This window comes from Lepidochelys olivacea (genome assembly GCF_965140295.1).
Source record: "Lepidochelys olivacea isolate rLepOli2 genome assembly, chromosome: 10".
In the NCBI taxonomy this organism is placed as follows: domain Eukaryota; kingdom Metazoa; phylum Chordata; order Testudines; family Cheloniidae; genus Lepidochelys; species Lepidochelys olivacea.
This window is the reverse complement of record NC_140420.1, coordinates 24,557,573-24,572,544: the sequence shown is the minus strand read 5'-3', so window position 1 is coordinate 24,572,544 and position 14,972 is coordinate 24,557,573. Positions and strand designations below refer to the sequence as shown.

General features: G+C 38.6%; 1 protein-coding gene and 1 long non-coding RNA gene across 2 annotated transcripts in view; one reads left to right on the top strand and one right to left on the bottom strand.

Annotated features, from left to right (window-relative positions):
- GRIN2A (glutamate ionotropic receptor NMDA type subunit 2A) overlaps nt 1-14,972 on the bottom strand; it is a 301,884-nt gene that overhangs the window by 96,012 nt on the left and 190,900 nt on the right. The window contains exon 5 of the mRNA XM_084640882.1: nt 10,075-10,189. Coding sequence (XP_084497008.1) covers nt 10,075-10,189 — 115 coding nt within the window. The remainder of the gene's footprint in view (nt 1-10,074; nt 10,190-14,972) is intronic.
- LOC311527187 overlaps nt 1-14,972 on the top strand; it is a 41,157-nt gene that overhangs the window by 18,154 nt on the left and 8,031 nt on the right. Inside the window, exon 2 of the long non-coding RNA XR_014713272.1 lies at nt 4,041-4,167. This is a non-coding gene — a long non-coding RNA (uncharacterized lncRNA). The remainder of the gene's footprint in view (nt 1-4,040; nt 4,168-14,972) is intronic.

Below are 14,972 nucleotides of genomic sequence, written 5' to 3'. Positions count from 1 at the left end.
ATTAGTTATTAGAGCCTCTCCGCATTCAGTCTTTACCAAAGTAACCCAGTGAACTGGCTAGAAAAAACATTTTCTGATATCTTTTTACATGTACATTTTCTGCCAACTACAATTGGCAATAGTCAAAGAAGGTGATGATAAATTGTTAATCTTTATGTTAAACATATTTAGACAAAAACAACTAAACTCTCAAAACATAACATACAGAATAGCTCATTACTGTACATTATAGAAAATAGATACATCAAGTCACTGTAACTAGTAATATCCTGGCTGCAGACCAGAATAATTGCAGGGAAGTAAAGAAAAATATATGCCACATACACCAAACAATTTCTGAAAGGAATAATCAGATATAAAGGTGCAACCTGTAGAAAGTCAATATTATCATTGAAATGGATAGCTTGATGTTGTGGGGGGAATAAAGCATCTTAACAATAGGATTCCATTCAAAGGTTTTTGCAATCTATGTGAGGTACTATGAACTGTCCGATTATATTTATGGTTCTAAAACTTTTCAGGATATTCGAACATAAGTAATCAAAGGAACAGTATGTTAATAAATATTTGACAAAGATTATACATGAAAGAGTGGATGCTATACAACAAATAGCACTATGACAGGGCAGCTAACTAATGCAAAAGCATCATTGCAATACTTTGCATTAGTATAATTCAGAATATAATATGCTTGCTAAATTACAAGACTATTATTCATAATCCTTTTGTAACAAAGTGACAGAATGAGATGAATAGCTACATCTGCTCTCATTACTGTTCAAACAGGCACAGTCCCTTTCAGAACACATTTCAATTGCAATCTATAATAGAGCACATGCTTTCTTTTTCTCTGAAATACCAACAGGTGTGATGAAGATGTACAAACTTGGAGTATCTTACTCATATCAAGAAATTAATACCAAGCAAACATATGGCCTGACATACACTTTTTGTAGGAAAACTAGCTGTTTCCTTTGTTCTAGTGGACTTCTCCAACTATTCTTTGGGAATACTTCATCTTAGTTTTAGGTCAATATCTGGAAACTACAAGATTTGATCAATTAAGCGTGTCAGTTTAGTAACAACAGACAATGGCAGAAAACTACCACTAAAAACAAACCTTTCAAAATTCAGGGGTCCTGCACATGCGTATCACAACATGTGGTATACCTTATCCAGTGCATCAAAAGTGCCCAACAACTATGTGGGTGACTCCAGCCAATCACTAAGCTCACAAATGAACTCACAGAAAAATGACAAAGACCCCATATCACCTGTGGATGAACACTTTCCAAAAAGTGATCATTCCATATCTGATCTTACAATACTCATCCTCAAAGGAACCCTGCATGCACCTTCAGAAGGCAAGCCTGGGAACTTAAATTCATGATGTTAGACACCACATATTATAGACTCAACAGGGACACTGGTTTCATGGCTCATTACAACAATTTGTAACACACACCTGCCAGCTAACCCTTAATGGCCCACTTCAAACTCCTATTGCCTAACAATCTAACCCTTATTGCCCACTCCATTTCGATGGCCTCCTACAACATGCATTACCCCTCATGCTTAACAATCTGCCCCAACTTGTATTTAACTTATTCTGATTTCCTTCCCAAGACTGAAGAAGAGCTCTGTGTATAACTTACACCTTCCACCAACAGAAGTTGATCCAATAAAAGATACTGCCTCACCCATCTTGTCTCACTGCAGAGAAAAGCATGAGAGAAAACTCCTCTTCTTAGGAAAAAAAGCATTTGCCATACCCCTTCCATTGCAAAATATGATGCATGGCAGAATACAGAATACTGCAATCACTTTATATTTTTGAAGGTCCTCTTGCATGACACTTTTATCTAGATCCCAGTTTCCTCAATTACTTTAAGATACAGCATGCTACAATTAATACATATATGTGTTAATAACAGGAAACATTAATTCTAGATAGTCACCTGAAGGTCTTGAAGAAGTTCAAGAAACACTGGAACCTCTGACCTTCAAAACTGGGTTGAAAGCCTCACAAGGGAGACGATGCAGCTCTACCCCTTATTCCTCATCCCACTCCTCTGTGGACAAGAAAGCCCAGATACTATGGCCCTCAGGCACGAGAGTAATAAGTGAGGTGTGTGTATACATACACCTAGAGTATAGACAGACAGCAGCAGAGCAGTCACACAGGCTATTGCAGTCCTGAGTGGTTTTCCCACTGCTCCTTAGTTTGTGGAGAAAAGTCCCAGTGCACAGCATAATTCTTTCAGCTCCTGTACTGAGATCAGAATTCCATCCAGCTAGTCTAGTGCAGCATAGCTTTGTTTAGTGCAAGTTTTCAAATAAGCCTGAGAAGTACTGGGTTAAATATAAGCCTATGGTATGTACACTGGGAACTCTCTAACAATGCAGGTTTAGCATTTCACTATAATAGGAGAGTACTACTCAGGCCAATGACCCCCTCTCTTCACCTCCAGATTGATGGTTTGACAGCTGCCCTCTTGGCTGATGCGTAGGGGACTGAATCAGGGACCGAATCAGGGACCTTCCAAAACTAAAAGCATGAGCTGCTACAGCTTGAGCTAAAGTGCCAAGAGAATCTATACATTGCGGTTGTGACAATTAATATCCTCTGTGGATTGGCCCAGAAGGGGACCTGTAACACACGCACACCAGTGGGTTATAGTGACAACCTTGGCAGCTGAAGTAGCCTCTGGATGGCCATGCCTTCACTCCCAGTGGGAAACAGCTCCAGCACAAATGCCCCTGCTCCTGTATTCTTCCACTGGGACCAGCTGCTATAAAAATAGGAGTCCGGCATTCTTCACCACTCCTCCACAATAGTTACAACTCTTCCCCTATTTTTCAGCCAGGGAGGAGGAGAAGAATGGTGATTATTCTTTTGGAACACAGAATTTAACAACTGCTTGGTAATAACTGATGCATTCCAAGGAAATTAGCTAAGTACAACACCGATACAATGAAATGAAATTTCATTATAATAAAAACTATAAAAAAAAAAGCCAAGTTGTTCACTGAAAAGCAGAGATGCAATTCTGGACTTTAACTCTGTTCTGAATACAGTTTTATGTATGAACACATCTAGAAATATGTTGTGTTTGCATTTTAAATAACATGACTTTAAACAGGACTTTGCAACAAAGGTAGCCAAGAAAGTGTGTTGCTACATCTACTCTAGGTGTAAAGTCCTGTTTAACATCAAGTTAGAACATATTAGCCCCATGACAGAGTTGCCTATAAGAAGGTTTCATTGTATATTTCACGTGAGGAATATGTAAACAAATGGACATTTGGTTCCCAGTTATTTCAATTGTTCTAGTTAAAAGGTATATGGTCTTCCCATATTTTTTATTGAAAGTACCATGGTGTGATCTGAATTGCCAACAAAATCGCAGCTTCACTTTATCTACTTTGGATGCGATGATTTCCTGAGAAATTATACTCGGTACTATATTACCTCAGTGATTTTTCAACATCACGGTAATTTGACAGCAAAAAGCTTTCCAAAATCTGAACCAGTGTTCTGTTTTTCAGTTCTAAACATGGACAGTGTTACTTCACTTGTAATGCTGTACATGCTACACTTCTTCTATTGGCTATATGAAACAGGAGATTTTTTTTGCCAGACGGAACACTCCATGGAGAACTTAGTTTTCTTATCTAGGACAGGGGATTCGCCCACCACAAGCCCCCTATTTTTCTGATATGCACATCATGTCTTGCACATCAGGGCTGACTCCTCCTTCTGTAAGTTAATCAAAGTGCAAAATCAAGCCCTTGACCACATACAGTAAATGCAATATTAATGCACAGTTGGAATTTTAATAAGTTTGGACATGTGGAAGTGAAGGTTCCTATAGCAACATGAGATTTGGAACAGACTCAGCTGTGTTGTACCTACAATATAATATTTTCTACAAACATTTTTACAAGAAGCAGGAGTAAAGCAAAAAATGTTTTTTACATCTCACTAATTTATTATACATTTTTAAAAAGTCTTATTTCTCTTTTCCCACTTGCCCTAGAAATATGAGATATCAGATGCTCACTTCCCTTTCTGTGTAGGAGGACAGACATGCACAGTGATGTGATATACAAAGCTATAACCTGACCTCTACTACTTCCTCCCTCCAATCTAGGAGCAAGGGAATGGTAAGTCTCACTCTCAGTTTATAGCACCATTTGACATTACTCTACAGACTGGGGTTCTTCAGAAAGAAAAGGATTTGAGGATATTGTAGCTAATTTTATAAAGAAAAAATAGCAAGCAGGAAAAATGTTTCTAACAAATAAGGCTATGTGTTTATCTTTACACATCACAGAATAGTAATAAAGCACAAAAAATGTTTTTATCCTGTGCTCACCTTTATATATGTAATATACTCTTGTTTAAGTGTAATATGTTCCTGCTTTTGCTATTAAATGTTCACCATGAAGTAAGGTTTAGTATAGGATATGCAAAGTAGCTGAATTAATTTTTCTCTAGGAACTTAATTTTGCATTTGATATTTTTTATCTATTTTTACTATACTTTAATATCAGATTGATATAATATCAATATAAAATCACTTTAATATCAGATATGTTTTTTGCATTTAATTTCCTTGGCTTTAAAAAAAAAGAGGCTATGTGATTCATGCTTAAAATGTTTATATTTAAATAGCCCCAAAAACCTTTGAAGTCCACATCTCCATGAGGTCAACTGAACAGGAAAGGATGATACCTTATTGAGGTGAACAGATGCTACTGTTTGGCAGTGGAACGATTTCTGCAGGGCTAGTTTAACAGGGCAGCAGCACATCACACTGTATTAGAGCTAGGGGTGGTGTTGCTTACGCTTGCATTTTTATCCAGGTAGACCATTTCAATGAAGCACACACATTACACACTCCATGTAAACGGTCTTGCCTCAGAACAACAGTCCCTGTGCCCAGCAAGAATGGGAAGGAGAATACATACTTGTGGAGCCTCTTTAGGATCTATCATGACATCTTGGTGGATGCCTACTTAACATTCCTAGAAGTGATTTTCATAACTATTATTCGTTCAAGCAACGTTTTTCAAACTTGGCTGTGGACCACCCACTCCCTCCCCTCTCCCCCTAACACTATTTATACACTTTGTGTAAGTTTCAAAGTTTGCATGTCTGAGTCATTTATAGAGGGAAAGTGATTCTTTTATTATTTTTACAGTGAGAGCATGTACCTTTTTTCAGCCTGTAACAACTCAGCTATGGCTGAATGGATTTTCTGCACATTTAAACCTTGCAGCTAAATCCAGCATAGGTATTTTTAGTCCCGAAAGAGAAATGTTATGGAAGTTATAATCAAGTACAAAAAGATTATTATACTATGAGCAAAGGGAAACTGAATCAAGGGGTTTCATATTAAAACTTGTACCTGAAGGAGAAAATTAGATAAAAGCACTTCACATTAAACAGAAGCAATTACTCTTCGTTACTCACATTATAAAGGAACTATACTGTAATTTGTATGTACATTTGCTATACTACAAGGACTACTGGATTATTGTACTATCAGTATTTTGCGTGAATGACCCATATAATTAGATACTAGGATTTATAAAATCCCACTGAAACAGAACTGTGATACAACCTATTGAAACGCTGCCAGTTGAAGTAAAATTGTGTCCATCAGGAAACCAACAAAAAGAAGATGTTGGCTCTAAGTTTAATAATATATTTACACTGTTTGAAAGGTGTCAGACTTTCTGTCAGACTCCTACTAGAGCAAGAAGAGGGGAAACGTTAGATAAACCTGTGATAAAATTAGATAAAATGACACTGTACAGATCTAAGTGTCCACACTCAGTTTGTTCCTGAAACTCGTGAAGGAAACAACTGAGGTGTATGGTATGTGAAGGAAACTCTAGGAAGGCACATGGAGCATTGTCTATCCATACCAGAAGAAAGACTGGAGGTCATGTATGTGGTTTAATTAGGCCACAACTTCATTCACTTATAATATGTGGGAGTACCCAGCAACAAATTGTACAATGCAGGGAAGAGGGGGTAAGCTTCTCATTGGTCCAGACATAGGAGACCCAAACCCCCTTCCTCAGCTCCCTTAAGAAGACCAGGAAAAGAACAGGGGTCTGCTCCGCACTGACAAGATTTAGGAGTTCTTTCTTTCAAAATTCTTTTCCAGTCCAATTTACCCCATAGTCATATCCCTTCCATACAGAGGACATGCACTGGATGTTCTCCACAAGAAGGTGGCAGCAAAATACTTGGCTGCCTCCCGCATTCCCACTAGGTACCCAGATGTCCACAAATTCCCTCTTATTTTTAAACCAAGGTGAGCCTTATTTGCATGCAGTGTCTGCTCCCAGGCTGCCACAGAGTTGCAGTGGGTACAGCAGAGATGATAAAGATTTGCATAAACGGTTAGGTTAATACTTTCTCATGTCTCCAAGTTGAAATTCACGAATTCTCATACCTTGTCTGAAGCTGCACAATGGAACTATAATGCTTCAAAACATGTCTGGTTACATGTAGCAGAGCCTATACTCAAGTCCTCCCCACTTTCATATGGTGGTCACTTGTTGAAATAGACCCAAGTATTTCTTTGAAGTCTGGAGAGTGTTCATATCGAGGAGTTTGGACATGATCTGTCCCCTGGTAAGTTTCCCTAAGCAGTTACTAGTTCAGTTTTCAAAACTCTATCAAACCATTTGCTTTGGTGGTCCCTTAAGACAAATTTAACTATATAAAGTGTATGAAATTATGATACTATGAGGATCACTGGCTATGTCTTAAACCACTTTCCCCTTGAGCTGGCTCATACAAATACTGACCTCACAGTGTGTAGTTACCAAAGTGATTTTTCCACAGATAATATATAATAGCTAGACTAGTGCATATTTAAAAATAACATTTAAGTTTTTAGTGATGGTTAATGAGCAGAATATTCCTCAAAATATTCAGATTTACATGTTTAGTTCACACTGCAGGGTTAATAATTTAATTCATGTCAATGAATGTAAAGAAATACATCATGTGATATGGTAAACCCTCTCTGCATGGCTATCATGTTTACTGAGACTACAGTAACTCATTCTTGATCATACAAATTCAGCTCGGAAACTGATTTAGCAACATTTAGGCAAACTGGAGCCCCAATCCTACATTCTGTGTGTACCCCAGATGTGGATGTCACGTGACTTTATGGATTTCAATGGGAGCTTTGGTTTCCCAAGCAACGCATGGATCAAGCATTAAGAATTTAAAATACATCTGTCATACCTCTGCCTATTTTTCCCAGGTCCTGATACAGCAGGCATTTTCTCAGTTCCAGGTTATGGCATGTTACTCACAATTAACTTGATTAATAATCCCACTCTTTTCAAATGTGTGCATAAGATTGACAGAATCTGGCCCTCAATAAATGCACTTTCAATGGGAATACTATAAGAGTGAAGATTTGTAGGATCAGTCTCATAATATATTTATTTATGTTCTAGATCATCACAGTGTACAGCATTAGCATTTATCAAAGAAAACAGAATTACTTACTAGCTACAGTGGATTTTTTTCCATGGAGCACATTCCCTGGACATGGAGGTTTACATGCACCAATAACAGCTTAGCTCTCAGTATAATTAAATGCATTCTGCTGCAGTCACGATTCAGAATCTCCAGCCAAACTTTGAAAGAATTAAGATTAACACTCGAAAGGAATTTAACACAATGTTTTTAATAAAAAATATTTTGAAACAAATATTGACCATTTATAGCTTTACTGCCAGGCAGATTATTATATTATTATTATTATTATTAATTATTATTATTATTGCTGGTAGGGAGAGCAGGACATGACATTTTAATTAGCAGTCAAAAAACTTTAAAACATGAAATTATTCAAATTAATAAAAATGCGAAGGGGTTTTTAGATTGTGTTTGGATTTTCAAACCCATCCAAATTTAGGAAAGATTGTGGGGTTCACTCACTCCTCCAGTGTGAGCTCAGTTTAACTAGTGAACTCGCAAGAAATTGCAGAGCAGTCTCCAAAAAATTCTCTGATCCACATGGCATATCTTGACCAATATTCTGCTCTTCCAATGCATACAGAACTCCTAGTGACGACAAAATGACAGATTTGTGTCACCGATATTAATGGTAATACTGCCCATACGGAGAGAGCAGATTATCATAGTGGAGTATACTTCCTGCTGTAGGTCACAAAAGACAATTTTCTTATCTTAACTGAACGTATAAAATGTTAGTGCCCACTCTTAGATCACCACATTAGGTGATTTCAGATTTGTTAAGATTTCGAAAGCTGGAAGCCATGTATCATTGGGACTTATTTGATAGGATATAATTTAAAAAGTCAGTTAGGACATGAGAAAATAAAGAAGCCTGGACTGAAAAAGTGTTTGTGAAATAGTATATTAAAAGGGGAGGAAACTAAAACATTCAAGACTATTATACAATAAGAACCCAATTCTGATGTTAATGGCAGTAGATGGTGGTTATATGACAGAAAAAATTTAGTCCTAGATGCTAAATTGCCGTTTTAAACACTAAACTCCACTTTAAAAATATTTACACCCTATAAATTGCCATGTTTGCTATCTATATGATAAGATTCAAGGAGTGTCACTCTGTGTGTCATTCTGAAGCTTAAAATGGCTGTTGAGTCACTATGAAATGATAAGAACAGAATAGTTGACAGCTCTTTGTTTAGAATATCACCAAGTTGAATCATCACTGGGTTTTGCAGTCTGCTACTGTCCGATTCTTAAATTCTCAGCCACTTAGACATTGCAAATGACACCCAAGCAACAGCAAGGCACGTGTCTATGCCATTGCTGGGTAAGGAATCGTGTCCCTAGCCTCTGTTTGTCAGAGGGTGGAGATGGATGGCAGGAGAGAGATCACTTGATCATTACCTGTTAAGTTCACTCCCTCTGGGGCAATTGGTATTGGCCACTGTCGGTAGACAGGATTCTGGGCTGGATGGACCTTTGGTCTGACCCAGTATGGCCGTTCTTATGTTTTTATGCCAAGAGTCCAAGACCATTGTGATATCAGAAGTATATTCAGATCACTCCCCTTACTTTGCAGCTACTTTGCATGCAATAACTTTACTGGTTGTATGAGGGAGACTCTACAGATGGTGGATTATTTGGCATAACGGCCTCACCTGTGCAACCACATGGGCTGTCAGCAACTAGTTCTGCATTAACCGGCGTGCCTACAGGACGTAGTAGTACTAACACAATTATTAGAGCTGGTCATATTTTGTCTTAAATATGCTGTTTCATCAAAGCGGAAATATTTTGCAGAGATGTACTCATTTTGACAAGTTTTCGGACAGGAAGGTTTCTGTGGTCCTATGTGGCTTCTCTAGCCACTTTTGACAGACACCCGTGAATTGAAAACTTGACCTTTTTGATCCAAAAATAATCAGATGTTTTAAAACAATTCTATTTCGTAAAAATGTTTGAGAGCTTTTGTTGTCATTCCAATGCAAAACAAAAACAAATTTCAAAACCTCCGAAGTTATTGCAAAATGGAACGGCCACCCAACAGCCAGCTCTACTATCTATCAGGCAAATACTGTGCACTTACAGACAGCCTTACATCCAAGGACTTCAAATCACTAATGAACGAAGATTCAGCATTCCTATTAGAAATGTTATCTGTGTTTTACAGAAGGAAAAACTAATGCACAAGAGACCTACCTAAGCTCACTCAAGATTTCCAGAACAAAACCAGGAGTAGAACCCATAAGCCCAGATTCCCAGTTTTGCGTTTTAGCCACATGATCATCCTTCCCTTACCTTCAGGCAGTGGCATGCACATATGAAAGTATATGCTGCACGTATATGCAGCCTAATATAAACATTCTGCTGAAATTGAACACATACCATGTCACCAATCTATTTTGGGGATTTGCTTACATTTACAGTCAGAATAGCAGTGTATTGACATCAACAAACTAGGAATTCAGAAGTATTTCACGGGAGAGGGAGCGGCACTGAAATTCTCTCTCTGCGCCTTTCAGTACATTAATATGCAGACAAATGCTCACCTTCTCCCACTTCCGGTCCTTGTTCAGCACTATCACCACCAGCTTTGGGTGTGCCTGGTAGCCATCTTCTGTGAAGGACAAATCTTTACCTTCCCAAGTCACATTCATCATAAACCTAGGAGGAAAAAATAAAAGTTTAGTGAAAAATGAATGAGCTGGCCAACAGTTAACGAGCAAGCTAATTCATACATCAGAACAATACTGATGAAATACACACACATTAAATCCCATCACTGCTGTGAAAATCCTAGGTCTGCAGCTGGAGTCTCTGGGGCATTCCTTGAAGGGAAGAAAAAGCAAAGTACTATATACACATGACTTGCACTGCAGAGGTAGATGGTTATTTCCCACCTTGTTACTGGATTTGCTTTCATCAATTTATCATGATTTGGTTGAAGGTAGGTGAACAATAAAATACTCTGTGGTTATGATGTGTCCTCTTACTGCACAGGAGGAGTGTAGATGAAAACCGTCCAGTTGAACATAATTAAAATAAGCTCATACAGCTTTGTTATTAGACATTGTTTAGGCCAGGAAACAAACTGTTAGTTTGATTCTACATTTAACATTTGCTCATGCATCTATATTTTGTATCCTTAGCTGAAACTTCATTGTGATTTAATTAAACCTGTTACCAAGAGGAACTATATGCTCCATCTGTATTGATACTGATGTGATCATTAATCATATTTTATATTTGCTTATAAGGAAATATGCAAAAAATGTGACTCACCCATTTTATCTCCATTTACATCAATAAAAAAGAATACACTAGAGGAATGCTACCACCTTTCTGTTATACAGATCAATTTGAATGTCAGATCATGTTAACAAACATTTTATAGCAACTTAATATCATACCTTACTACGGCCTTCAAACCTGACCTGAACCTGATGGGTTGAGGTTGGATCAGGTCAAGCCTTGGACTGCAATAGGGTAGGCTCTCATCACCTCCTACAGTGGTTTTGTGCCCTGCTCCTGCTCACCCTGCTATCTTGTTGCACTGCGTGTGCTGCGTAGTGAGTGTCCTGATACGTCACAGTGAGGTGATGATGGCCGGCAGGAGTGGGTCATGAAGCCACTGTCACCCCTACCCCACAGGCAGGAGACAACCAGAGGCATGAGGAGCAGAAAGCCCCCACCAGGCCAAGTCCCAAGGATAAGGCGGAAGTGGCGCTGATACAGGTTCCAGAAGGAGCGTTGTGTCTGAAAAGGACTTGACACTCTCAGGTAGGGTTCAAAGTCAGCTGTTCCTGGGTCATTCTTGCGTCTGGATAGAGCTTTAAAATTAGGCCCAAACAGACCTCTATAGCTTACCCCATCTCCTATATTCTCTCTTTCCAATATCCTCTCCCTTATTCTCAACTTACTCCCTTTGCATTTATCTGTGTTTTGCATTTTGTTTGATTGGGCCAAGGTTCCCAAGCAATCCAGGTAACTCTGCATAACTGTCCTGTCATCATCATCACTTACCAATCTACCAATCTTTGCATCATCCATATATTTTATAAGCAGTGATTTTATATTTGCTTCCAGATCATTAGTGAATATGTTGAATACCATCAGGCCTAGTACCAATCTCTGTGGTGCACCCCATTCGGGGATTATTCCCCACTGAGAACTATTTTTTGACATCTGTCAGTAAGCCAATTCTTAACCCATTTAACATATGCTCTATTGATATCATAGTACTAATTTCTTTATCAGAGTGTTGTGCAGTTTTAACCAAAATGCATTACAAAAGTCTTAAGTATTTTAAATCTATGAAGTTATCTTTATCAATCAAACTTGCAGTCTCATCAAAGAGTGAGAGCGGGTTTATTTCGCAAGACCAATTTTCTGCAAATCCATGTTGACTGGCATAAATTATATCTATGTTTCTTAATTCTTAATCAATTGACTCCCACATCAGCTTTTCCACTATTTTGCCTGGATTGATGTCAGGCTAACCACCCTATAGTTACTTGTGTCATCTTGCTTGCCCTTTTTGAACACAGGCACTCTTCCAGTCTTTGAAAATGTTCCCCTTAATCCAAGATCTATTAAAGATGAACATCAGCAGGCCAGAGATCTCCTCAGCCAACTCTTTTTGGACTTTAAGGTACAAGTTATCTGGGCCTGTTGATTCAAAAGTGTTTATCACTAGTAGAGGTTCTCTAACATCTTCCTTAACTACTAATGGATTGGAAAATACTTCATCATTCTCAGATTACTCTTACCAAATACAGAACATAGTAATTTACTGACTGCTTCTGCCTTTTCTGCACCATCATTAACTATTTTACCATCTCCATCTAGTAATGAGCCTATAATCATTGCTAGCATTTCTTTTTTTCCTAATGTGCTTAAATGTCTCCTTATTGCCCTTAGCCTTCCAGACATGGATTTTTATCTCATGTCCGTAGCTTCCCATATCAGTTCTCTGCACTTTATAGCAGTCCGTATGAATCAGATGTTATCTATTTCCTCTTTCTCTGTTTGTTATATATTGCTTTTTATTTCTAATTGCTACCTTCATTTCACTACTGAACCAGGAAGGCCTTTTAAACAAAGTTGTCTCTCTTTCTTCATTGTGAAATCATAGCTTTCTAGCCATCTAATAAATTCTTCTTCAAGAGCTCTATATTTTATTTCACATCTTTTCTCTAAATGTTTCTGCCCAGTCAATTTTGCTCAGTTTTCCTCAGCTTTGGAAAATCAGCCCTTTTGAAGCACCAAGTACATACATTACAAACCTCTAGTGAAGAGATAATGTACAGCAATTAGAAAAGGCGTACTTGTGGCACCTTAGAGACTAACTCCTTTTCTTTTTGCGAATACAGACTAACACGGCTGTTACTCTGAAACCTGTACAGCAATTCTGACTGTTAAGCCCTCAACAACTTCAATACAAGTAAAATCTCTGTTTCCCCATTCTTATCTGTGCAGATCCCCAGCAACTGTAGAAATTGTATGTCTTTGCTGTGTAAAAACAGCGAGATTAAAACAGTGCATGCTTGAGGTGACCAGCACACTCTTCTCACCCACAGCACATCTCATGCAGAAGGGAAGACTGAATTGTGCCAGATGGTTTATATCTGGAAAGAGGCAGGGACAAGTCTACATAGAGAAGTTACTCAAATACAATTCATCTGGTACTTCTACCTACATGGGGCAAGGGCAAACATCAGAGGTTATCCTTCTCTTACCTTCCTCTTCTGTTATTCCTCAGACTCCTTCACTGGGTCTTGATTCATTCAATTAAAATTGTAAGATCTTTGGAGCATGTACCATACCTTCCTGATAGATATGCCAAACCCGTTGTCAAGGTTCCTCCCCTACTCTGAACTCTAGGGTACAGATGTGGGGACCTGCATGAGAACCTCCTAAGCTTACTTTTACCAGCTTAGGTTAAAACTTCCCCAAGGTACAAATTAATTTTATCTTTTGTCCTTGGAATAACCACTGCCACCACCAAACTCTGACTGGGTTTACTGGGAAACGTAGTTTGGACACATCTTTCCCCCCAAAATCCTCCCAACCCTTGCACCCCACTTCCTGGGAAAGGTTTGGTAAAAGTCCTCATCAATTTGCATAGGTGACCACAGACCCAAACCCTTGGATCTGAGAGCAATGAAAAAGCATTCAGTTTTCTTACAAGAAGACTTTTAATAGAAATAGAAGTAAATAGGAGTAAGGAATCACCCCTGTAAAATCAGGATGGTAGGTACCTTACAGGGTAATTAGATTCAAAACATAGAGAATCCCTCTAGGCAAAACCTTAAGTTACAAAAAAGACACACAGACAGAAATAGTCATTGTATTCAGCACAATTATTTTCTCAGCCATTTAAAGAAATCATAATCTAACGCATACCTAGCTAGATTACTTACTAAAAGTTCTAAGACTCCATTCCTGGTCTATCCCCGGCAAAGCAGCATACCAACAGACACAGACCCTTTGTTTCTCTCCCTCCTCCCAGCTTTTGAAAGTATCTTGTCTCCTCATTGGTCATTTTGGTCAGGTGCCAGCGAGGTTACCTTTAGCTTCTTAACCCTTTACAGGTGAGAGGATTTTTCCTCTGGCCAGGAGGGATTTTAAAAGGGTTTACCCTTCCCTTTACATTTATGACACCCGTAAAAAAAAAAACCAACAGAAATTGGGCTTGTTTTTGGCTTAATTGGCTTGTGAGTTGCTTTTTGGTTAGTTTTTGGCATGTAGCTTGTTTCTTGTTTGGCTTGTATCTTGTTGCTTCTTTTTTTATGATTGGCTCCCAGCAAGCGGGGGCGAGTCAGGGGTGCACAGCGGGCCCACCACAGTCCCAGACTGCACCCCAGGGGGATCTATTCACATAGAATGTTGAGGTTCTTTCAGATTGGCTTGTTTTGGCCTTGTTTTGAAATGGGATTAGCTTGATTTTTGGCTTATTTTGAAAGACGGAGTGCTTTTTTACCGCATGAAAGTTGGCAACTGTGCTTCGTGTTTGGAGAGGAGTTAATACAATGGGGCCTTAACCCTGCCTGAAGCCTTTGGGCAGTACCATAATGCAAACAAACAACAATCTGGCCCTGTGATTGGAGATGCACTCTATTACCACAGCACAACCTGTGGGGAGGACTGTCACACCACCTTAATCAGTATGAATCCTCCAAAACATAACATAGCAAAGCTGACATGTGCATTGGGGATGGTGGTCAGACATATCTGCCTTTGTAACAAAACTATGATAATATATTTTCATAACATACCATACAAGTTATGATCAGAGCTATACCTTAATCCATTCAAAGGATGTGCAACCATACATTGCCCCCCTTTTGATAAATTTCTAAATGCTGAATAATGGGACCAAGACTTACTATCATTATAAGACAACAACATACATCTGCTCAGTTTCACCCTATAGCATTGCCATTTG